This window comes from Phyllostomus hastatus, unplaced genomic scaffold (genome assembly GCF_019186645.2).
Source record: "Phyllostomus hastatus isolate PE091 unplaced genomic scaffold, TTU_PhHast_1.1 phas_scaffold_78, whole genome shotgun sequence".
In the NCBI taxonomy this organism is placed as follows: domain Eukaryota; kingdom Metazoa; phylum Chordata; class Mammalia; order Chiroptera; family Phyllostomidae; genus Phyllostomus; species Phyllostomus hastatus.
The window spans coordinates 65,301,118-65,324,315 of record NW_025334041.1 but is presented as its reverse complement, the minus strand read 5'-3'; the positions used below and the strand labels follow the sequence as shown (position 1 = coordinate 65,324,315).

General features: G+C 47.6%; 2 protein-coding genes across 2 annotated transcripts in view; one reads left to right on the top strand and one right to left on the bottom strand.

The window, feature by feature from the left end:
- SNRNP200 (small nuclear ribonucleoprotein U5 subunit 200) overlaps nt 1-16,445 on the top strand; it is a 29,164-nt gene extending 12,719 nt beyond the window's left edge. Inside the window, exons 16-45 of the mRNA XM_045828777.1 lie at nt 105-228; nt 1,562-1,711; nt 1,951-2,061; nt 2,553-2,684; nt 2,853-3,041; nt 3,325-3,522; nt 3,877-4,029; nt 4,137-4,217; nt 4,472-4,555; nt 5,168-5,274; nt 5,622-5,740; nt 5,983-6,137; nt 6,252-6,441; nt 6,596-6,769; nt 7,665-7,825; nt 8,142-8,369; nt 8,696-8,887; nt 8,975-9,153; nt 9,356-9,507; nt 10,303-10,411; nt 11,660-11,768; nt 12,298-12,487; nt 12,583-12,747; nt 12,955-13,076; nt 13,303-13,446; nt 13,556-13,732; nt 14,016-14,176; nt 14,279-14,360; nt 15,816-15,908; nt 15,999-16,445. Coding sequence (XP_045684733.1) covers nt 105-228; nt 1,562-1,711; nt 1,951-2,061; nt 2,553-2,684; nt 2,853-3,041; nt 3,325-3,522; nt 3,877-4,029; nt 4,137-4,217; nt 4,472-4,555; nt 5,168-5,274; nt 5,622-5,740; nt 5,983-6,137; nt 6,252-6,441; nt 6,596-6,769; nt 7,665-7,825; nt 8,142-8,369; nt 8,696-8,887; nt 8,975-9,153; nt 9,356-9,507; nt 10,303-10,411; nt 11,660-11,768; nt 12,298-12,487; nt 12,583-12,747; nt 12,955-13,076; nt 13,303-13,446; nt 13,556-13,732; nt 14,016-14,176; nt 14,279-14,360; nt 15,816-15,908; nt 15,999-16,142 — 4,375 coding nt within the window. The 3' untranslated portion in view covers nt 16,143-16,445. The remainder of the gene's footprint in view (nt 1-104; nt 229-1,561; nt 1,712-1,950; nt 2,062-2,552; nt 2,685-2,852; nt 3,042-3,324; nt 3,523-3,876; nt 4,030-4,136; nt 4,218-4,471; nt 4,556-5,167; nt 5,275-5,621; nt 5,741-5,982; nt 6,138-6,251; nt 6,442-6,595; nt 6,770-7,664; nt 7,826-8,141; nt 8,370-8,695; nt 8,888-8,974; nt 9,154-9,355; nt 9,508-10,302; nt 10,412-11,659; nt 11,769-12,297; nt 12,488-12,582; nt 12,748-12,954; nt 13,077-13,302; nt 13,447-13,555; nt 13,733-14,015; nt 14,177-14,278; nt 14,361-15,815; nt 15,909-15,998) is intronic.
- A 2,115-nt stretch (nt 16,446-18,560) lies between these two features.
- Nucleotides 18,561-23,111, bottom strand: CIAO1 (cytosolic iron-sulfur assembly component 1). Its single transcript, XM_045828778.1, has 7 exons — nt 22,827-23,111; nt 22,148-22,296; nt 21,905-22,016; nt 21,708-21,796; nt 21,278-21,479; nt 20,332-20,416; nt 18,561-19,423 (listed from the first exon to the last, which is right to left on the bottom strand). The coding sequence occupies exons 1-7, from the start codon at nt 22,963-22,965 to the stop codon at nt 19,183-19,185; spliced, it is 1,017 nt and encodes a 338-aa protein (XP_045684734.1). The 5' UTR covers nt 22,966-23,111; the 3' UTR covers nt 18,561-19,182.
- Between the last annotated feature and the right edge of the window lie 87 nt (nt 23,112-23,198).

The following is a 23,198-nucleotide window of genomic DNA, read 5'->3' as shown; positions in this document are numbered from 1 at the left end:
TGACTCCAAAAATAGGAATATTGCTCCTGGGCAGTGAAAAGGACCATTGATTTCTGTGATATTCTATGCCAAAAACCTCATTTGTCTAACTATTGAACTTCCAGCTTCCGCCCAGTGCCTCTGGAACAGACTTATGTAGGCATCACAGAGAAAAAAGCTATCAAGCGTTTCCAGATCATGAATGAAATAGTCTATGAGAAGATCATGGAACATGCAGGAAAAAATCAGGTCTGTCTGTGGGTTCTTACCATTCTTGAACTCTGTTCTTTTGAATTCTTGGTTTACTAATAATTAGGCAAGATTGGTAAAGGTAGAGAAGGCACAACCCAAACCACCAATATCAGGAATGACGTGGATATTACAGGAGCTGTGGCCATTGAAAGGATAATAAAGGAATACTCTGAACAACTTTTTACACATAAATTTGGCAACCTAGAAGAAATGGGCCATTTCTTAAAAACTGTCAACCACCAAAGTTCAGCCTAGATGAATCAGATAACCTGAATAGTCCTATAAACTAATAAATAAATTGAGTTTGTAATTTAAAAACTCCCAAAAAAAGAAATCCTGAGGTTCAGATAGTTGGTCTTTCTATCTGCATTATCAAGGGTTTCTTCCATAAAAGATCTGGGGGACTTACACTGAAAATGTAACTCAGTAAAAATAAAGATGAAAGTTACTGAAAGAGGGCATTTGACTATAAAGTAGGGTATGATTTTTCATTTGAAAACTGGCTTTAGCCATGTTAACGAGGACAAAAACTAAGGAAAAGTGACATATATATTTTTGTCTGATAAACAGCATTGAATTTGGGTGAAGAGATGAATTTAGATGAAGAGACAAATCTATTCTTGGCACTAAATACTTGGAGGACTTTATTTCTTTCAAAATGGTGCTCGTCTCATACTGAGACTTACTTTTTTATCCTCACCTGAGGACCTATTTTCATTACTTTAGAGAGACGGGTGAGGAAAGGATAGAGAAACATTGCTGTGAGAGAAAAGCATTGACTTTCTCTAGGGATTGTACATTCCCGGACTGAGGCTTGAACCTGCCTCTTAGGTATGTGCTCTGACTGGGAATTAAACCCACAACCTTTCAGTTATGGACAGTGCTCCAACCAACTGAGCCACACTGGCCAGAGCCTGAGACTTATTTCTTACATCCTTTTATTAAAGGCCAATGCCTGTTATTTCATAAATATTTTAGCTATTATTTTGCAGACACATTCTTCAGGTGGCTTAGAATCATACTGAACACAAATTCTTAATTAGATTCCTGAATTTGTGTCCTTGTTGTATGTAAACTTGCTGTTAATGATACTGTGGTGTGAGTTAGTTTGGTTTCCCAGTTACAGGACTACCTCACTATACTGGATGGTTCATTCTTTTAGGGTCCAACCAGCCCTGTTCAGGCTTCTGAGTCCATTCCTGCCATGGCTCCTTCAAGACCGCTGCTTTTGGCCTTAAGATGGTGCCAGTCTGTTTTCTTGCTGCTGGCACTATGGGAGGGACTGTGGGAGCTGTGTCTATTGACTGTGGCAAATCTGGTTTCTACTTAGGTGTTAGTGTTTGTCCACTCCCGGAAGGAGACTGGGAAGACGGCCAGGGCCATCCGGGACATGTGCCTAGAGAAGGACACCCTGGGTCTGTTTCTGAGAGAGGGTTCTGCCTCCACAGAAGTCCTTCGGACGGAAGCTGAGCAGTGCAAGGTGAGAAGACACAGGCCAGTTCTCCCATTCCTACCTGGAAACTGCCTCAATCCAAGGTTGTCCAGACGGTCCTTCAGGACTGTACCCTCATGCTGCTGTTTCACACCAGTTAAGGCTGATCACTGGGTGTGGGTTTGTAGAGCAGGTAATAGGAGGGTCTCATAGGAAGAGATTTATTTCTTCTCTGGGAGAGTTCCCACAGGAAGGCTCACCTAATGACCTGTTTTTTCTGTTTACAGAACCTGGAGCTGAAGGATCTTTTGCCCTATGGCTTTGCTATTCATCACGCAGGCATGACCAGAGTTGACAGAACACTTGTAGAGGATCTTTTTGCTGATAAACACATTCAGGTGAGGGTGGACGAAGCACAGAGTTCAGAAGACCCAAAATGTCCAAGGTTGTGCCGTACGTTTGTGCCTAGTGCTTTGTTGTTTCTGGCTTAGGGAGCCCATGTCAGAGAGTTGTGGTAGGCACAGTTGTGATCCCACCTCTCCTAGCTCTTCACATACTTCTGGGGGAAGGCGAGTGAGTTCAAGGAAGTGTCTAGAAGCATAGCATGTTGGTGACTCCAAATAATGCCAAATACGGCCTCACATCGGCAGGGCCTGCCTTGTTTACATTCTCTCCTGGGACAGCCTGTGTGTTTGGTGACACTGAGGTGATAAACATAGGTCTGCACTTCTGCTGCTTAGGTTGTCTATAGGACCTTGAAAGGTTCTTTCTTGAATAGATGACGTGTGTGAGGACCCCTTTCCTCTTTATTTTGCTGTTACACTGCCAAGGATGGTGACCCTCTGGTGGTAACATCTGTTTTCCTTTTCCCCTTGCTTTGCCTCTGTAGGTTTTGGTTTCCACAGCAACTCTGGCTTGGGGTGTGAATCTCCCCGCACATACAGTCATCATCAAAGGCACCCAGGTGTATAGTCCAGAGAAGGGGCGCTGGACAGAACTGGGGGCACTGGACATTCTCCAGGTACAGATCCTTTGAGTCTGTTCTTGGTGAGGAACAGCACCCCGGGTACAGGATGCAAGGGTGCTGAAAATAGGGCAGATGGAAGGCGAGGGTCTATAAAGGAAAAACCTGTGATCCCACCCAGCAGCCCTGTGGCCACAGCCCTCTTGTTTGCTCTCTCCTCTCTAGATGCTGGGACGTGCTGGAAGACCCCAGTATGACACCAAGGGTGAAGGCATACTCATTACCTCTCATGGGGAGCTTCAGTACTACCTGTCTCTCCTCAACCAGCAGCTTCCTATTGAGAGCCAGATGGTGTCAAAGCTGCCTGACATGCTCAACGCGGAAATCGTGCTGGGCAATGTGCAGAATGCAAAGGTAGGGAGGGTGCTGCTCTTGCAGGAGAGGGATGGTCTCTGCAGTGCTGTGAGCCACCAGCACCCAGGGTCTTCCAGCATCAAACTGCTTGGGTTTGGCTGATAGTTCCCCTTGTTAAAAGATCTTAGAAAGGACTCCTTTTTTTTACAATGAAATACTGTAACTCCTCAGATGATATGTAATAAACATTCTTTTAAATGGAAGTTAATTTCAAATGATTCTTGGGAACTTTTCATTTGGACACCAGTTCTCCATGCTAAGACCCAGAAGCTGTCTCTTGTAGGATGCAGTGAACTGGTTGGGCTATGCCTACCTGTATATCCGAATGCTCCGATCTCCAACCCTGTATGGCATCTCTCACGATGATCTCAAGGGAGACCCCCTGCTGGACCAGCGCCGACTAGATCTGGTTCATACTGCAGCCTTGATGCTGGATAAGAACAATCTGGTCAAGTATGACAAGAAGACAGGTAACTTTCAGGTGAGTAGGCCAAGGGGTGAAAGAGGTCTCAACAAAAGTCATCGTCCCAGGATACATTTACAAATCACTTTAAATTTGAGCCCTGCGTAATGCCCATTGCTTGGAACTGTGGAGAGCAGGTGGGGTTGCACTCTGCTGATTGACAGTGCCTCCTTTCTGGAAGTTGAGTGGAGGTAGCTAATTTATCTGTATTTTCTGTGTGGGTGTCAGTTCACTGTAGGTTGGATTATTGTGCCATCTATCTGGGCCAGGCACTTACATTGTGATGCGTTCACTCGGTGGGTTCCTGTTGTCTGCAGTGAGAGGTTGTAGCCTGTTAATGCTTGCATTGGATTGCATCTTCCTTCTTCATAGGTGACGGAACTGGGTCGTATAGCTAGCCACTACTACATCACCAATGACACAGTGCAGACCTACAACCAGCTGCTGAAGCCTACTCTGAGTGAGATTGAGCTTTTCAGAGTCTTCTCATTGTCTTCAGAGTTTAAGAACATCACCGTGAGAGAGGTGAGTCCATAGCATGTTGGGACAGGTGGCTGGTACCGCCAAGTTGCTGGGTGGGTTCTCTCCTCGGCCATCTGGCGTTTCTTTGACCTGTTTCCTTCTTGTGGTAGGAGGAGAAGCTGGAGCTACAGAAGCTGCTGGAGAGGGTACCCATCCCTGTAAAGGAGAGCATCGAGGAACCCAGTGCGAAGGTGAGCCCAGCACCTCTGCTTGGGGTAAGGAGAGTTAGTTTTCAGAATCTTGTGAAAGATGGACCTTGGATTGGGGTTCGTGCTTGCTGACCTGCTTGGTCCTCCCAGCCACGTGTTCTTTTCCCACGTGTTCTTTTTTTATGGGAGAGTAATTACTTAATATCTAAATCAAGAGATGCCCAGAGCAGAAGTGTGACTTATTTTCTTGGATTGTTCATGATTGTCTGCCTTCTGGCTGACCTTGCCTTTTCCAGATCAATGTGCTTCTTCAAGCCTTCATCTCACAGCTGAAATTGGAGGGCTTTGCACTGATGGCAGACATGGTGTATGTCACACAGGTGAGGGCAGAGTTGTGTCACCTGGAGAGGGGGCCTCAACAGTTCAATACCCTGTGTGCTGTGTGCATCTTGGATGAAGTAGGCTGAGTGCTAGTAAGGGTGTGGGAAATGCTGAGGTTTGTTTCCCTTAGCTGGCTCATTGGTTAATGCGTGTGTGGTACAGCTACTCTGGTCTATTTCTCTTGAGCATGTGGGAAAGTAAGGCCTCAAGAGAGTGCCCAGAGGGCTCTGTAGAGAGAGTCACAGGACACAGCATCGGCTTCTCTAGAGAGTGACTTCCCACTGTGGCTGCTGGATCAAAAATAGTCCAGAATTGGCAAAGGTCTTTATAACTACTAGAGCTTTGAATACTAAATGAGCCAGAAAGTTTTAAAATCATGCGCTGAGCTTCAGGTTAAAATGTGTGGTGAACTCCAGCGGCCTTTTCTTATTAATCTGTGTTTAGCAAGCACCTACTATATGAAGGGGGGAAGAGTAGTTACAGAGGGACTTTGTTTTTGAGTGGTGAGGCTGATTACATCAGAGTGAGGCAGTTAAAAGTGTGTGGAGGGTGGCTTCATTCATCTGGGGACAGTGGGGACTTAACAGAGGGAATGCTTTGTCTTTCCCCAGTCGGCAGGCCGGTTGATGAGGGCCATCTTTGAAATTGTCCTGAACCGAGGTTGGGCACAGCTTACAGATAAGACCCTGAACCTCTGCAAGATGATTGATAAACGCATGTAAGGGCCTTGGGTGCTGGCAGCTCATCACCGTGTTGGGGTGCCCGGGTGGAGGGTGGTGGGAAAGCCATAGAGTGCACCTGACCTGCGGTCCTGATGCATGAAATGGGACATGCACCTGGGGCAAGTTGAGAAAAGACTAGGCCTTGAGGGGTGGAGCTGGGAAGTGGGTACAAGGTGGTGGTGAGGGCTGGCCCTCAGGTCCCACAGCTGGCACAGTTCCAGATGTCCTTGTTTAATGCCTGTGTCTCATGTGGTCACAGCTGATCTCTCGGGAGCCATGATAGAGGCAGTTTGTTACAGGACCTGCACAAGGAAGTAAACTGTTTTGTTTTCTTTGATGGTAGGTGGCAGTCCATGTGTCCACTGCGTCAGTTTCGGAAACTCCCTGAGGAAGTAGTGAAGAAGATTGAGAAGAAAAACTTCCCTTTTGAGCGTCTGTATGACCTGAATCATAATGAGATAGGTGTGTGGGAAGTTATGGTCTTTCTAAGCCTTGTACCCTAATGTCCTGGTCACCTCTCATGCCCTTTCAAGCACTAGGCCAGCTCCTGGTCTTGGCCGTTGACTCCTTTGGGCTCTACTGAGAGTGAAGGGAAGGGCCTGAACACACTGGAGTAGAACCTGCCACTTTCCTGATGGCCCCCAATGTGCAGACACGTTTGGCAGGCCGGGTAGCAGCCCCTGTGCCCTCTTGTGTCCTCACAGGGGAGCTCATCCGTATGCCGAAGATGGGCAAGACTATCCACAAATACGTGCACCTGTTCCCCAAGTTGGAGCTGTCTGTGCACCTGCAGCCCATCACCCGCTCCACCCTGAAAGTGGAGCTGACCATCACGCCAGACTTCCAGTGGGATGAAAAGGTAAACCTTGGCTTGGTGGAGGCACTGGCTTTAGTGTGATTTTGAGGAAAGCTGGGCTGGACGTGCTGTGTGTCCCCAGCGGCTCATGTTTCTCCTGCTTGTGCATGTTTTCAGGTCCATGGTTCATCGGAAGCATTCTGGATTCTCGTGGAGGATGTGGACAGTGAGGTGATACTGCACCATGAGTATTTTCTACTCAAGGCCAAGTATGCCCAGGACGAGCACCTCATTACATTCTTTGTGCCTGTCTTTGAACCACTGCCTCCTCAGTACTTCATCCGTGTGGTGTCTGACCGCTGGCTCTGTGAGTGTGTCTCCTCTGCATAGCCCCTTAGGGATAGGTCCTCCCAGGGCAGTTGTATAAGTGACCTTGTGGGGGAGAGCAATACGTCTGCTGCACAGTGGGATTCTGGGAGCTGTTAGGTAAGGAGGACTACCTACTGTTCCTCTTCTGACAGCTTGTGAGACCCAGCTTCCTGTCTCCTTCCGACACCTGATCCTGCCAGAGAAGTACCCGCCTCCCACTGAACTTCTGGACTTGCAGCCCTTACCTGTGTCTGCCTTGAGAAACAGCGCCTTTGAGAGCCTTTACCAAGATAAATTTCCTTTCTTTAACCCCATCCAGACCCAAGGTAGGTGTGTCAGTTTTCTGGAGGCCATGTCAGGTCACCAGATGTTTTCTGCGCCAGAAGGGAGATAGGGTACTCAGGTCTTGCAGGCATGGCAGTCCATCAGAGTTGATTGAAAGACTGCACCTGGTCATTTCCTCTCAGGTCCTTGGTTAGGGTTAGATTTGCTTTGCTGTGCGTATCTCGCTGAGTAGGGTTGGTGGAGCATTGTCGTTTCTTAGGCTCAGGAGGCTGCCTGTCCCAGAGACTCAAGTGTTGGGCAGTGTGTCCAGCATTGACTGAGGCCTCCCCCTCACCCTTTGGATAACAGTTACATCCACATAGCACACCGGTGTTCTGAGTGCTGTAGGCTGAGGACGTCATGGATGTTTTCTCTTTTATTCCTGCCACCAACACTAGGAAGCATTTATTATGTGAGGTATTACTAGCAGTGTCCTATTTGACAGGTGGGGAACTGAGGCAGAGAAGCACCCAGTTAAACAACCTAATAAACAGGACTTGGACTTTGACTCAGTCTCAAAGCCAAGGTTAGGTTGTTCCTTTCTTTCTCATTAGATTCTTTCTAGGAAACATGAGAGCATTGGAAGCAGAGAAAGGCAGCCAGGGTCCTTTTGCTCTGCGTCCTGGTCCCTGAGAAGACCAACTAAGAAGCAGAGAAGGAGAGTTGATCTCATTTGCTTCTGTTGTTGCCTACAAGTCTCCATGGGACTGGAACTCTTAATGTTGGTCTCCTCCTTCCTTCTGTGTGGGAGAGGGACTAAGGAGGGGACAGCCGGACAGCCCTGCTGTAGGGCGAGGCTACATCCATTGTCCCTGGTGCTGGCCCCCTGCTGTCTCTGTGTAATGAGTGCTCTGAGTCTCTCCCTCAGTCTCACACTGCTGCTCTGTTGGTTTGCAGTGTTTAACACGGTGTATAACAGTGACGACAATGTGTTTGTGGGGGCACCCACCGGCAGCGGGAAGACCATCTGTGCAGAGTTTGCCATTCTACGCATGTTGCTGCAGAGCTCAGAGGGGCGCTGTGTCTACATCACCCCCATGGAGGCGCTGGCAGAGCAGGTAAGCAATGGGGTGCTGTCACCTCTGCACCTTCCCAGAGCCTGTTTCCATCTGTGAGTGCAGGTTAAGCTTCACTAAGCCCCCAAATTTGCAGGGTCACTTGGGGCAGGACTGTTTGCTTTTTCTAGGTCCTTCCTTCAGTTCGTGAACTGAAAGAGAAGCCTGCTATTGCTTAAAAGTCTGTGTGGGTTATAAAGTATCTCAGGACCTATAGAGAAACAAGTCTGTCTCTGGCTTCTTTGCCTTTTCTCATAATAAAGGAAACGTTGCCGGGCCTGGTGTGACACTTTCTGCCCTGCCTCTCCCTGCCTGCCAGGTGTACATGGACTGGTATGAGAAGTTCCAGGACAGGCTCAGCAAGAAGGTAGTGCTCCTGACAGGCGAGACCAGCACGGACCTAAAGCTCCTGGGCAAAGGCAACATCATCATCAGTACCCCTGAGAAGTGGGACATCCTTTCTCGGCGCTGGAAGCAGCGCAAGAATGTTCAGAACATCAACCTCTTCGTGGTGGACGAGGTCCACCTCATTGGGGGCGAGAATGGGGTATGGTCTGAGTGCATAGCAAAGAAGGGGGGCTGCAATGGGCTAGGATGACCTTGGCATTGGTCCTCATGTTTGAGTCTGAGGCCAGGGACTAGGGTATTTTCCAGAAGGACTCTTCTTGTCACTTTATTCCAAAGGGATGATGTGAGACTTTTTAAGGTATTCATAGTAGAGATTGGCTTCTGTGGAAGAGTTGGAGCCCCTAATCAGAGGAGGAACTAGGAGATCATTTTGAGGGCTTTGGCCTGTACACGAAGGGTAACTCAGGGCTGAGGGTGGCACCTGGGCCTGTGGTTACTTCTCTTCCTTCTGTTCCTCTCTCCTAGCCTGTCTTGGAAGTGATTTGCTCCCGGATGCGCTATATCTCCTCCCAGATTGAGCGGCCCATTCGTATTGTGGCACTTAGCTCCTCACTCTCGAATGCTAAGGATGTGGCCCACTGGCTGGGATGCAGTGCCACCTCCACTTTCAACTTCCACCCGAATGTGCGCCCTGTGCCCTTGGAGCTGCACATCCAGGTAGGACCTGCTCGTCACATTCCTCTTGGCCTTCTCTCCAGAGTACCAGGTCTTGTAATCTCTGTCTCTTTTCTCCTTGATGCCCAGGGCTTCAACATCAGTCACACACAGACTCGCCTGCTGTCCATGGCCAAGCCTGTGTACCATGCTATCACCAAGCACTCTCCCAAGAAGCCTGTCATTGTTTTTGTGCCATCTCGCAAGCAGACCCGCCTCACTGCGATTGACATCCTCACCACGTGTGCAGCAGACATCCAGCGGCAGAGGTACAGAGGGGCCAGGCTCTGTCTGCTGCTTCTTGTCTGATCTGGCTTGTGGGGGTAGGACTGAGGGGAGTTGGGTCAAGTGAAGTTGGCCCATCCTGAAAGGTGGTCTGTTTGTGAGGGAGGGGCTGGGCGACTGCACAGTTGGGGGGTGTTTGCCAGGGCAGGAACCTCTCTGAGCTGAATCAGTGCCTCTGCTGCTCAGGTTCTTACACTGCACTGAGAAGGATCTGATCCCATACCTGGAGAAGCTGAGTGACAGCACACTGAAGGAAACACTGTTAAATGGGGTAGGCTACCTGCACGAGGGGCTCAGCCCCATGGAGCGACGCCTGGTGGAACAGCTCTTCAGCTCAGGTAAAAAGCCTTGTGGCACAGAGTGAGATCATTCTATCCAGGGCTATCACTTGTGATAGGCCTTAAACTTCTAGGGTGTGAGTGCTAGTTCTCTGCAGCACGCTAGTCATTTTCAAAGTAGTTTACTGATTGTTGAATCTGTTGTCTCATTTGATTCTCCCAATAATCTTGTGATGTTGATGGGACAAGTGTTACCTTTATTTGTTAGAGAGAAAGCAAGCAGACACACGAGGCTGTATCATTTCAGAACCTGGTTTTCTAGACTAGCATCTTTGGCCTCTATACCTGGTTTTCCATGGACACCCGACTTGCCAAGGTTGTGAGACCTCACAGCTATGTAAATGGTATTATCATTTTGGCAGTGGTGGAGCCACAGTGGAGATGGTTCTTCCAGAATCACATCCTATCAGTTTTAGACCATTGAGTCTGTCTGGTTTGGGGCACCTCAAGAGAGCTCAGTTTTGCTGCCATAGACTGAGCCAGGCCATGGCTGAGCTGGTACTTTCTAGTGAGCAGGGCCAGTCTGTCAGGCAGGAAGCCTAGCTTTCTATAGGCTGGGAATTTTGTTCCAGCATGACCTCATTGCCTCCAGGGTAGTCCCATAAGCAGGTGACACCGGCATGGAGCCACCTCTCACAGTACTGCATTTGCCCTCTTAGTCATATCAGACCTTGTTCCAGCAAGCTTTGCTCTGGGTTCTGAAATAAGATAAGCGTCTGCCTGCCCAGGAGGCAGTAAACTCTGCCTCAGCCAAGGGGCCCTGCACTCAGTCGTCTTCTACCCTCTGTTGCTCAGGGGCCATCCAGGTGGTGGTAGCTTCTCGGAGTCTCTGCTGGGGTATGAGTGTGGCCGCCCACCTGGTGATCATCATGGACACCCAGTACTACAATGGCAAGATCCACGCGTGAGTCCAGCTGTGCTCTGTGCTAAGGGGAGCCTTTCCTAAAATGGACATAACACCTGCAAACCCAAAAACCAGCTCTTAGGAGGAAAGGTGTTCGGGCAGTCACCAGTCAGCCGAGGTTCCAGCACAGCCTTGTTATGGGATGGTTTTCAGTCTCAGGACTTAGGCTCACGTTGACTTTTATAGTTGTCCTGTGTTTCAGTAAGTGGAGAAACAAGGAGTTCAAGCTAGAAGGAACCTTAGGGCTTACGTAGTTAGTTTGTTTTGTAAATTGGGAGACTGACTTGGTTCACGTCACACACCCTTGACAAGAAGCAGGAAGATTTGATTTTTCTCAGAAAAAGCTCAAATAATTTAACTCTTAGTAATAATTTTCCCCAAAATGCACTTTTAAAATGCATTTTTAAATGCATTTAAAAATGTTATTTTTAAAATGAGTTTTATTTCTAATGTCTGAAACTACTTCTGTGTTTGGATTTAAGTCAGATGACTTGATAATTCATGAAATAACAGCTATTAAGTTTCGGCAGCTTTTGGCCTGGCCAAGTGGCTAAGTTGGTTGGAGTGCTGTCTCAGTGTATCAAGGTTACAGGTTTGGCTCTCAGTGAGGCACATGCAGGAATCAGCCAGTGGATGCACAGATGAGTAGGACAGCAAATCAGTGTTTTTCTCTCTCTCCCTCTCTCCCTTGATAAAAGAATTGATTAAAAAATCAGTAATATAGAAACAGGTTTGGGCAGCTTTACTTACATATATGATCTTTTATTAGGGAGTCACTTGGCTTTTGGCATTAGATGGATTTGTAGCTTTTTATTTTTTTAAACTTTTATTTTAGGAGAGAGGGAGGGTGGGAGAAAGAGAGGTAGAGAAACATCAATGTGCATACATCAATTGGTTTCCTCTCTCACGCCCTCAGCTGGGGACCTGACCCGCAACCCAAGCACATGCCTTGACCAGGAATCTAACTGGCAACCTATCTGTCCACAGGCACGTGCTCAATCCACTGAGCCACACCAGCCAGGGTGGATTTGTAGCTTTTATTCAAGGACCCTGAGCAACAAAGTCACAACTCTTAAACTCGAAAACTACAATGATGTTTAGATAAGCAAGTGAAACCAGTACCTCAACACAAGAATTCACAAATCCAGAGTTTGCTATAATGTGTCCACATCTCCCCATGTTTGCAGTTTGTTAGGGAGTCACCGCCTGTGTTCATGCACTCTGTCTCTCTCCTCTCTCTGTCCCTAGGTATGTGGACTATCCCATCTATGATGTGCTTCAGATGGTGGGGCATGCCAACCGACCTCTGCAGGATGATGAGGGGCGTTGTGTCATCATGTGCCAGGGCTCCAAAAAGGTCAGTCTTGGCCTTTGTGCCATCTGGGGGTCCTGGGCCTGAGAACACAGGTTTTCATTTTTTCATAGAGGTTTTAGTTAGTTTACATTGTTTCTATCATCTGCTTCTTTCATTTTCCATGGTGCTTTGTAATGAGCCTTTTAGCCACAGGGAGTTATGTAGCCGTGTGTGTGTGTGTGTGTGTGTGTGTGTGTGTGTGTGTGTGTGTGTTTTGTTTGTTTTTGTTTTTGTTTTTGTTTTGCTGTTGAGGTCTTTATCCTCTGGCTAGTTCCATCTTCTTCCTGCACTGCTCATCCCACATTACTCCGGGAATCCTCTGTTCCTGCTGTGAAAGTGGTGCCAGTAAGGACAGGCACACATACCCAGCATTCCGGGTCTGGACCCACCTTATTTGTTTGCAGTTGCATTTGCCCATTTTTGTGTTGGCTGTGTCTGTCACACAAGGGCATTCTCCTATTGACTTGCTCTTGGCTCCTCTTTGTGACAGTGGTGTCATTGGCTATTACTGCCTCCCCTCCCCGATCCACAGGATTTCTTTAAGAAGTTCTTATATGAGCCCTTGCCAGTAGAGTCTCACCTGGATCACTGCATGCATGACCACTTCAATGCTGAGATTGTCACCAAGACCATTGAGAATAAACAGGACGCTGTGGACTACCTCACCTGGACCTTTCTGTACCGCCGCATGACACAGAACCCCAACTACTACAACCTGCAGGGTCAGCAAACCTTGGAGCACACTGTCCTTGTGTGGTTTTCACATTTCTTGCTGGCCATCTCCCTGTGACTCCTCACTCACTACTCTTCTTCACAGGCATCTCCCACCGTCACCTGTCTGACCACTTGTCAGAGTTGGTAGAGCAGACCCTGAGTGACTTGGAGCAGTCCAAGTGTATCAGCATAGAGGATGAGATGGACGTGGCACCGCTGAACCTGGGCATGATTGCTGCCTACTATTACATCAACTACACCACCATTGGTGAGGGGCTGGCAAGAGCTGCTGACTGTCTGTGGGGAACCCTGCTCTGAAGGGGTGCAGCTCTCCAGGACTAGATGACGGGCTTCTGGTGCCCCTGTCTGTTAGAGGGATATACTGCAGGGGAGGGAGGGGTGCCCAGACAGTTAACTCTCCCCCCTCCTCCATTCTGCTGCTTTTCACTTCTCCCAAACCTTGTGTGTCTGTCAGAGCTCTTTAGCATGTCCCTGAATGCCAAGACTAAGGTACGTGGGCTCATCGAGATCATCTCCAATGCGGCTGAGTACGAGAACATTCCCATCCGGCACCATGAGGACAATCTCCTGCGGCAAGTGAGGACACCTTGGCTTTAGGAGAATGGCTTGTGTGCCCAGAGCATGGGATCTGTCACCACAGAAAAATCCCAGCATGCCCCTGTCACCCACCCCTACCCACCTCTGAGTTTTGAAGGGTGGTGTGTCTGGGATGGATGGTGCTTTGGGCCTGAGAGCTAGTTTCAGACTGCATCACCTTGCATCACCTGTGTTCATCACCAGCTATTTTTCTTGTGCTTTCCAGTTGGCTCAGAAGGTCCCTCACAAGCTGAACAATCCTAAGTTTAATGACCCACACGTCAAGACTAACCTGCTCCTGCAGGCACACCTGTCCCGAATGCAGTTGAGTGCTGAGCTGCAGTCAGATACAGAGGAGATCCTTAGCAAGGTAGAGTGTGGGTACAGTGTGGGCATGGGTGGGAGCACCCACAGGGGCCTGTGATGTAGCAGTTCCAACCCCCACTCATGCCCTGCTCTTGTGCTCCTACCCCACTCAGGCGATCCGGCTTATCCAGGCCTGTGTGGATGTCCTCTCCAGCAATGGGTGGCTAAGTCCTGCTCTGGCAGCCATGGAACTGGCCCAGATGGTCACCCAAGCCATGTGGTCCAAGGACTCATACCTGAAACAGCTGCCACACTTCACCTCAGAGCACATCAAACGTTGCACAGACAAGGTGAGCTGGATCCAGACCTGGCTGAACCTGAGAGCTGAGTGTCCTGGACTTGGGGTTGTGTGGGGGGTGAGTCACAGCGGGGGAGACTCCTGGTTCTGGTTCCTCTGAAGGTGTTATACTTTGAGATGCTAAAGAGCCTGGTGAATGCGGGCCATATTCTCTCTGAAGTCATATCTTTAGATGGCTGACCATGTAGGCTGAAAATTAGCTGTTACTTGGAGCCCGTTTCATTTTTTGTTAGCATGTGGTCTCTTCTCTCCTGACCTCTGAATACCCTCTGCAGGGAGTGGAGAGTGTTTTCGACATCATGGAAATGGAAGATGAAGAGCGAAATGCACTGCTTCAGCTGTCTGACAGCCAGATGGCAGATGTGGCCCGGTTCTGTAACCGCTACCCTAATATTGAGCTGTCTTATGAAGTGGTGGACAAGGACATCATTCGCAGGTGAACCAGAGCGGGCCAGGTTCCCTGCTGTGGGGTCCTGCTGGTATGCTATGACTCCACCGCCCTAGCATTAATATGCTGCCCTGCTTTTCTCCCCATCAGTGGTGGGCCTGTTGTGGTGCTGGTACAACTGGAGCGGGAGGAGGAAGTCACGGGTCCTGTGATAGCACCTCTCTTTCCACAGGTATGTTTTGGTAGCTGGCTTTTCCAGGTGTCTGCTGGAGGCCTTTTATCCATTGGTAGAGTCTGATTACAAGGGTGCATTGTCACTAAGGAGGGAGATTTAGAGTAATAATGAAGTCATGAGTCGTAAGAGTGAGAAGTAATCTTGCGGCTATTGTTTTTTTTTTTTTTTTTGTCTTAGTTTTTTTTTCCCCCAAAATCTGCACCCAAGGACATTTTTCGATTGGTTTCAGAGAGAGGGGAAGGAAGAGAAAGAAATATCAATGTGAGGGAAAATCAATCAATCATTTACCTCTCATATGTGCCCAGACCAGGGATCATATGGTACCTGAACGGGGATTGAACCTGCAACCTAGGCATGAGCCTTGACCAGGAATTGAACTGCAGTCTCTTGGTTACAGGGCATTGTAACCAACTGAGCCACACTGGTCAAGGCTGCCTTAAAACAGCTTAGGCCCTGGCTAGTGTGGCTCAGTGGACTGAGCACTGGCCTGCGAACCAAGGTCACTGGTTCGATTCCTGGTTAGGGCACATGCCTGGGTCCCCAGTTGGGGGTGAGTGAAAGACAGCTTTTCCATGTGTCTCTCACACATTGATGTTTCTCTTTCTCCCTTCCCCTCTCTCTAAAGGTAGATAAATAAAATATTTAAAAAACATTTTTTCTTTATAAAAACAATTTAGATGACTGGTCATTGTTAAAAATGGCAGTTCAACATTATTGTCGATCTGTGACTGTTAAAACACAAGTTGTCTTTAACCTTAAATTAAATGGCTTCAGGACAGTTGGACTTTTCTAGGTGTTTCTTCATTCTCATTTCTCTCTGGCACTTACTGTGCTTCCAGTTTTTTGTTTTTTAACACCAGAAAGAAAAGCTGATTCCTTATTTGGGAGAGTAATTGAAGGTTGAAAGCTGAACCCAGATACACTAAGTTTAATTTTACAAACTGGTTTAATACATTCTGAGAAATGATGCTTTGATTTGGAATTCTTGGACTTTCTCAGAGTGGAGTGGCCAGTAAAAGCTTCTTGGTAGAGGCAAGGCCCATCTCAGATGGATCCTTTCTGTGGGCAGGCTTGGCTCCACCTTTGTTTTAAATCTGGCAGATTTGCCTTAAAAAGGTGTCTGAAGAACTCAGAGCTTCCAGGCCACATAGTCTAGATCTCTAATAGTGGAATCCCAGAAGCAGTGGCAAGTAGTGAATGGAGAAGGTACTTTGGGACAAGGAAGTAAGCCTGAATCAAGAAATGAGTCTACCTGCCACTTAAACATTGAATTCATTTGAGATGCCTTATAACAGTTTCAAAATCTTAGTTTTAGTTTTGTCAAATTTCAAGAGGAAATTTTAGAAAGCTTCCTTTCTGGTTTGTTTTCCTGCTTTTGTAACCATTCTCACAGTCGCATATGACTGTCAAGTAGTGTCACGTGCTGAAATTTTCAGCTTCTGGTCATTGCAGAAACGTGAAGAGGGCTGGTGGGTGGTGATTGGAGATGCCAAGTCCAACAGTCTCATCTCTATCAAGAGGCTGACCCTGCAGCAGAAGGCCAAGGTGAGTGTCCACTGGCCCAGCATTTGTTCTGAGATGGGCAGGGTGCTCTCCCTATGTCCTGCTCTCCTAATTCCTGCCTGTTCTCTCTAGGTGAAGCTTGACTTCGTGGCTCCGGCCACTGGCGCCCACAACTACACTCTGTACTTCATGAGTGACGCTTATATGGGATGTGACCAGGAATACAAATTCAGTGTGGATGTGAAAGAAGCTGAGACAGACAGTGACTCGGATTGAGTGCAGAGGCCTTGGCAAAGAGGAGTTGAACTTGAGTTAGGAACTTGGACAGTTCTGTGGGATCACAGCTGTGGGGACCAGGTTCGTGGGCAGGGAGAACTGCCAGTCAGTGCAGGTGCTGTCCCAGCCCACTCCCACTCCATTTCCCTCTTGCTATTCTGCCATCCAGGCTTTGGATCCAGTGTGTGCAGGTGTCACATAGCTGTTGAGCATAAACTGTACCACATTTTTAGGCATCCTATTAGTGGTTCTTTGAATAGAGCTAGACATTCTAAAATAAATTGGAGAAACCATTTGTCTTCACAGTGATTCCAAATCAAGTTTTTTTCCCCCTAACCTGAGGCTTTTGGTTAAAAAGATTTAACCACTGAACCTAGTTAGGATTAATACTTCTGGAGGACAAGGCTGTTTGGGTTGTCACAGGCAGCCATTTCAGCAGGTAGGAAGGAAGGGTTAGTTAGCTTCTTTTTAGTCAGTATACCTGGACCCCCACCTTGTTACCCAGGTATCACCACCACTGAAGGGACTAAGCTGCAGGGAGAGATCACAGACTAGAAGTTCCTTGAGATCTGTAGTCTGCCCGCCCTCTCCCCGCATTCCAACAAGGAGAGAGCACAGGAGGGACTAAAGTGCACTAGCTGGGCATGGCCCAAGTCTAGTAGTTTGATAACTGTGATTCTGATCTGTAAAATTTCCTTTTCAAATTCTTGCCTCCTGTTCTGTAGGAATAACTGCATAAAATTGAAAGATGATTCTCAAGGGTAACTTCCTTGGGTCAGCTGTTTGGAAATGATTTGGTCTTAGGAGCCCTTTACACTAGAAAAGTTAAGAGCCCCAAAGAGCTTATTATCCACTGATACTTATTAAAAATGAAAACCATTAAAAATAACTAATGTTGACTTTTCATAAATTACTTCTAAAGCAAATACAGGCAGAAGAGTGGTCTGTAACGTTTTTACAAATCTTGTTCCTGATTTAAAAGGTGGGATTCTTGTAGTTGTTTCTATGATTGTGTATGTTATTTAAGTTGAAGTAAAGCTGACTTTACACATACAGTTAGAAAAGAAGTTTTTAATAGCTTTGGAAACTGGCTGTTTGGTGCTATAGTGATACTCCGCAAGTGATAGTTTCTCAAGTGCAATGTAGAATCTGAAACCTTATCAATGAGCTTCCTGTACTGTTAACATTAAGTCCACAAGTCTTTTACCTCTTACCCATGAATGATTCTGTAACATCACACAATCATTTGGAAAATGCTGATTCACTGAATCATGCAGATTTTCTAAATGTTGACACATTTCATCATACAAATCACGTTAGTACCACCAATCTCAGAAGAATCTACATACAGTGGTACTTTGGTATTCATTAATTTGTTCCAGAACTCATGATGAATGCTGAAACTGACAATGCAGCATTTCCTCTTGGTGGGCAATGTGGCTCATACAAGTTCTAGCAAGCGCTGAGTACTGAAACATTTTCCTGGCAAATGTGACCAGTACAGGGTTTGATGAGCCTGGAGCTGCTGTGTACACTGAGTATCAGTGTATTGGAAAGATGTCAAGTGCATGGTGTTTATCCAAGTTTTCCAAAATTCTAAGTTTTGCTTGAATGCTTGATCATTGGCCATGCTGAATCAGTTGCCCTTGGAGTGAAAGGCTCATTCATTTCCCAGAAATCATCTGCCAAGTAATCAGGTTTTCATCCTATAATTTGCTGCAAGTGAAAATGGTACACAGCTTTCAGCCAGCAATTTAGCTACACAACTGCTTTTCCTCAAGATACTCTCCACTGTGCTGTCTGCATGCTGCCATTGTCACAACATGGTGGTGTTCCCAAGGGTCAAGATTTTATACAACTGATGTGTATTTGTTCTCGGACATTTCTAAGTGGAGCTGGCAGTACTTTTGCTGTGAGCAAGGCCATGAAGACTACCACTATTGGTGCTGATGTCATGGCTCCTGCCAACATGGCAACAGCTCAAGTCTCAGACCCCTTAGCCCTCAGGCACTCCGGTCTCCTGGGGATACACAGAGCACATTTGAGAAACACTGCTTTTTGTATTGCCCCAGCAGTCTCTTCAGTCTGTGGTCATTACTTCTCTGGTATAAAAAGTCAATAAAGTCTAGCCAAAACCCCTATCAGGTGACACAAGACAACTTGAGTGATGGCAGATATAATGGCCTATGGCAGTAACTCTATCTTTTTTCATTATCATTCTCCTAAGGAGCTGTATCAGAAACCTTTTCCCTATTTGCCCTCACCATGAAAATTTAATACCACAGATATACTGTGTAGTGTACTGCGGTCCCTTAGATGACAAGCTATTATCTTAAATGGGGTTTTTTTTTGTCCTCCACCCAAGTATCAATTTTCAGCCCCATTGAAAATGTATGGCCTGAAGCCAATAACTCTACCTTTTAGGGTTCACATCCTTCCCCATTTATTTTTTTGGCATTCCCTGCAGGCACAGAAGATACATGAGGGTTTCTAAGGGAAAGCAGAGGTGTCTTTAAACTAGTCTACACCAAAAAAGATATCCTTCAATATTTATCAAATGTCTTAAATGCAAGGAGTCAGAAATCAGGAAGGTAGGACCTATTTCAGAAAAGGAGTCATCATGGAAATGTTTTACATTGTGAATATCCTAGTAATATAAACATGATTTGGGACTCAGGGATTATTTCTATAAGACTTACAATTTCAGAAAGGTCTGAGATACAACCCTCCTATATACAGACATGGTGATTATAAGTAGTATGCTCACCCGGCCCCCATAACTTTGACACTGTGAGCTAAAGGGAAACAAAATCTGTGGCATAACTACAAGGTACTGCTGTTCTGTAGTTGTTCACAAAGGGCCCCATGTTGAAGGAGGGAAACAGCTTGTGGTTCTGTGGCCCTGCACATCTACTCAGGTCTGACTGACTGGGAGAGAACCAAGTTAAACGAAGGCCACACTGCTCCTTTAGGTCCTCGGGCTAGGAAAGTCTTACGACATTTTCCAGGGAACCACAATTCTATCCTAAGTAGAGGTGGTTCAGAGGACTTCAGGCTGCTGGTACTTCCAGAAGGCCACCTCCCCATCATCACTGCAAGAGGCCAGGAGTCCCTGCTGCTTGGGGTTCCAGGCCACACAGTTGACATCCTGGGAATGGGCCTGAGGCAAGTGGGCTGTCAGAGAGAAGGTGGGCTGCTGTGGATCTGAGCCAGGGTCCTCCTCAAACACTCGGATGGCATCGTCCCCACAAGCTGTAGCCAGGGCCCCTGTCAGCGAACACCTGAGAAGAACACATGCATCAGTGCATATGCTGGTGGCTGCTCCCTCCCAACCCAGCAAGTTAGTATTAAGATACTGATTCTAGAGTCCTTGGCTGGCTTTCTTCCCAAACTTCAGGTTTCAGCTAAGCCTGGCTTTCTTCCCAAACTTCAGCCTTCAGCTAACATCTCTTATTAAAGAACTTATCTAATTAATATACAGCCACAGACATCACCCCGTAAGCATTACAGTGCTGCCATCTAGGTTTACCACCCAAAATACTTAACCTAAAAAACTACCTAAGATTCTGACTTACACTTTTGTCACTTAACATAAGCAATTCCCTTTGTCATGAAGTTTGTGTAACCGTTTTTTAAAAGCGATACATTGGGCCATTGAATTTTATCACTTAAGTCTATTTCTGTTATTCCCAAATGTTTGCTAATATAAATAAAGCTTAGAGACACATTAACTTTTTTCATTATTTAGGATTATTTCCTAGGGATAGATTCTTAGGGCCAGTACTGCCCCTGACTGGCTCTCCTATATGAATAGCATTGGCTTTTATAGACTCCATAGGGGTAGAGGTCAGTTTTACCAAACCATAAAAATCCTGGCCGTGAATCCACTTTCATTAATGAGTAATTCTGGATGGTACAATGCCATGTGATCTGCAGAGGCCAGCGCTACTCTCATTGTCTGGGAACTTAACGCAGGTACAAACCTGGGTCTGAGTCTGTTGTGGACTCCTGTGCGGCCAGCCAGCTCTAAGCCAGCATGGTGGACAGTCTGGCCAGTTCTGAAGAAATAAAGGTGCTGCTTTCTATTCCTGTGCACTCTCAAAGCGGGCACAGAGGTCTGACTTTTCTAAAATGTCTCCGAATTGCAGAGGGGTGGAGTGGAGATGGGGAAAGGAGATGGAGGTCTCACCAAGCGATGTCGTAAATGGTCCTGGAGTGGAAGCCTGACAAAGTGCAGATACATTTCCAGCTGGGATCAGAGCTGCATGCCACCCCTGCACAAGAGATGAGTCCAAGACACATGTGTATCCTGGGCACCTGAGAGGACTAAATGCCCCACTGCAAAGGAGATCCTAATCTGCCCTCCCTCACTCCAACCCTCCATCATGAGTCCTATCTTCACCCATTTGTCCCCATCTTCACCCATCTGCCTTACAGACTGTGGCCAGACTGGCATTTTTATAGAATTCTGGAAAGGAAATGTCCTGTTCTTTAAAACAAACAAACAACCAACAAAAGAAGAACTCTTTTGCTGCAAACTATTTCTGGCTAGGCAGCCTGCCTTCGAAGGCCACCCAACAGCCAGCCTGACCCACTTATTTTTCCCCAAATCTTTTATATACCCAATGCTTCACCTAAAGGAATCACTGCTTCTGGAGTAGACCTAGGCTTTCCCATCTTTATTGCCTTTGCTCATGCTGTTCTGTTTTCACTCAGACTTCTCTTCTTGTGTTGAAATCCTACACACCCTGCCCTGCCCAGGTAGCTCAGCTGGTTGGAGCCTCATCCCTGCACCAAAAGGTTGTGGGTTCGGTGTCTGGTTGAGGAGCATCCAGGAGGTAACCAATATATGTTTTCCTCACATTGATGTTTCTCTTCCTCTCTCTACAAACAATAAAAACACATCCTCAGGTGGGATTAAAAAAAATCCCAAAATCCTATACACCCTTTCAAGTTCCAGTGAAAACGGCCTTTCTACATAGCCTTCCTTGATTCTTGCAGCACTCTCTGGTGCCCTCCCATGGCATATCTCCCCTTCCACCCCAGTTTGCTGTGCTTCATCTGTGTCTTAGCCCCTGAGCAGACTGTTAACTTCTTGGAGAGAAGTCTTCTTAGTTCTGCACCTGTTCCCTCACCTTGCTCATTGCCTGGCAGATACTGGTGCCAGATGCGCACGGTACGGTCATCACTGCAAGACGCTAGACGCTGGCCACTGGGGTCAAAGGCCAAGCTCCATACAGTGGATTCGTGGCCTTCAAGGGTGGCACAGCATACCCAGTCATCCTCTTCCTCCCGATAGAGCTTCACTGTGTCATCATAGCTTGCAGAAGCTAACAGCTGGGAATGCAAGAAAACACAGCACTTATGGCCCAAGAATTCTCTGTGGTTCCAAAATCTCTGCCTGCTAGGACAAGTCCAGGGAGCTTTGTAACAGGGATTAATGTCTTTTGGCCACAGATAGCGTTCCCTATAAAAACCAGGCTAAGGCTAAAGGGCAGAAGGGGGCTGGGGACAACCCTCCATAAGAGAATTCCTTCCCAGAGAGATAATTTGCCAGGCTTTTACCTCCTGGCTTGGGTGCCAGACCACATGCTTGACATCCTGTGTGTGGGAGTTGAGGACACTGACACATTCGTACTCATCTTCTTCATCAACTGTGGGAAGAAAACAGAAAGAAGCCCATGAGCTGACCCTGTCAGGGTCACATAGTGGGGCTGTCTGTCCACTGGCTCCCAATTGCATCTAGAGGGACCAGGACTGACCTTCCCAGACCCACACACTCTTATCTCGACTGCAGGTAGCAAGGAGGTTGCCAGATGGGGCCCAGGCCACTGACTTGACTTCATTTTCATGGCCTTCCAGAGTAGTCACACACTGTGAAAAAGGAAGAAGGACAAAAATCAACAGAGACCCCCGACAGCCCACTGACCCAGGTTGGCTCAAATTCTCTTATCAGCCCTGGAGAGCAAATGGCCAACAATCCTGGTCCCATCCAGCCTGGTTACCTCAAAGTCATCCTGACTCTTCTTCCAAATGCAAGTGGTAGCATCAAAGCTGGCAGAGGCCAAGTAATTGCCACAGGGAGACCAAGCCACCTTCCGCACAGTGCGCTGGTGGCCTTCAGAAAGGACAGATTTGCAGATCCAGTTGTCACCTAAAAGCAGAGGCCAGGCCAGGCATTGGGGCTGGGTGCACCAGAAGCCACTGAAACACTATCAATGCCATCTGACAATTAGGACTAATACTAGAGCCAAGCTGGAGGCCAAGTCCAACAGGCATATTTAACAACATGCGTTTAGGAAGAAGTAACTGACCCTACTTCCTCTGGAGGCATCATACTGGGAGTCACCCTCCTAATTTAAAAAAGTCAATGGCTTCCAAATGCTCTCGGGATAAAATTTAAATTTCGCCATCGTCGCAAATTACTATGCAGGTTACTTTCCACTGCTCTTCTCTCCTCGTTTTCCTGCCTCAGCAACTATCACAATTTCCTCCACAGTTCTAGGCTGTCTCCTGATGTTTCTGCTTCTAGTACTTGTCCGAAAAGTCTTCTCGGGAGTGGCTCGAGTCCACCTCGAGGTGGCCTCTTCCCGCTCTCCCTGGGCGCACCCCTAAGGCCGGCATCCGCGTTACAAACACGTGGAACTCCCGGCGGCGGGATTGTGCGCCCAGGCCGGGCCTTACCCTCAGTGCCCCAGATGCGGACTCTGCGGTCGCCCCCGCACGAGGCCAGCAGAGTTCCTGCGGGGTTCCAGGCCAAGAACCAGCAGCGCGAGTCTGGGTGTGCTGGAACACGGCCCAGCAGCACCAGCGAGTCCTTCATGGCGACTTAACGCAAGACGAGAAGAGGGACTGAGCACAAACGGCTGATACTAACGCGCAGATTCCCCCGACCTCCCTCGGCCTCCTGGGCCGCGGGTCGGCCACTTACACCCGAGGACCCGAGTCGCCCGAGGAAGTGAAGTGCCCTCTATGCCGCTGCTTTCCCTCCTGGGAGTTGTAGTCAATCTCCAGGCCAGCGAGAAGCGTAGAGGGACGACAGGGAACTACTAGTCC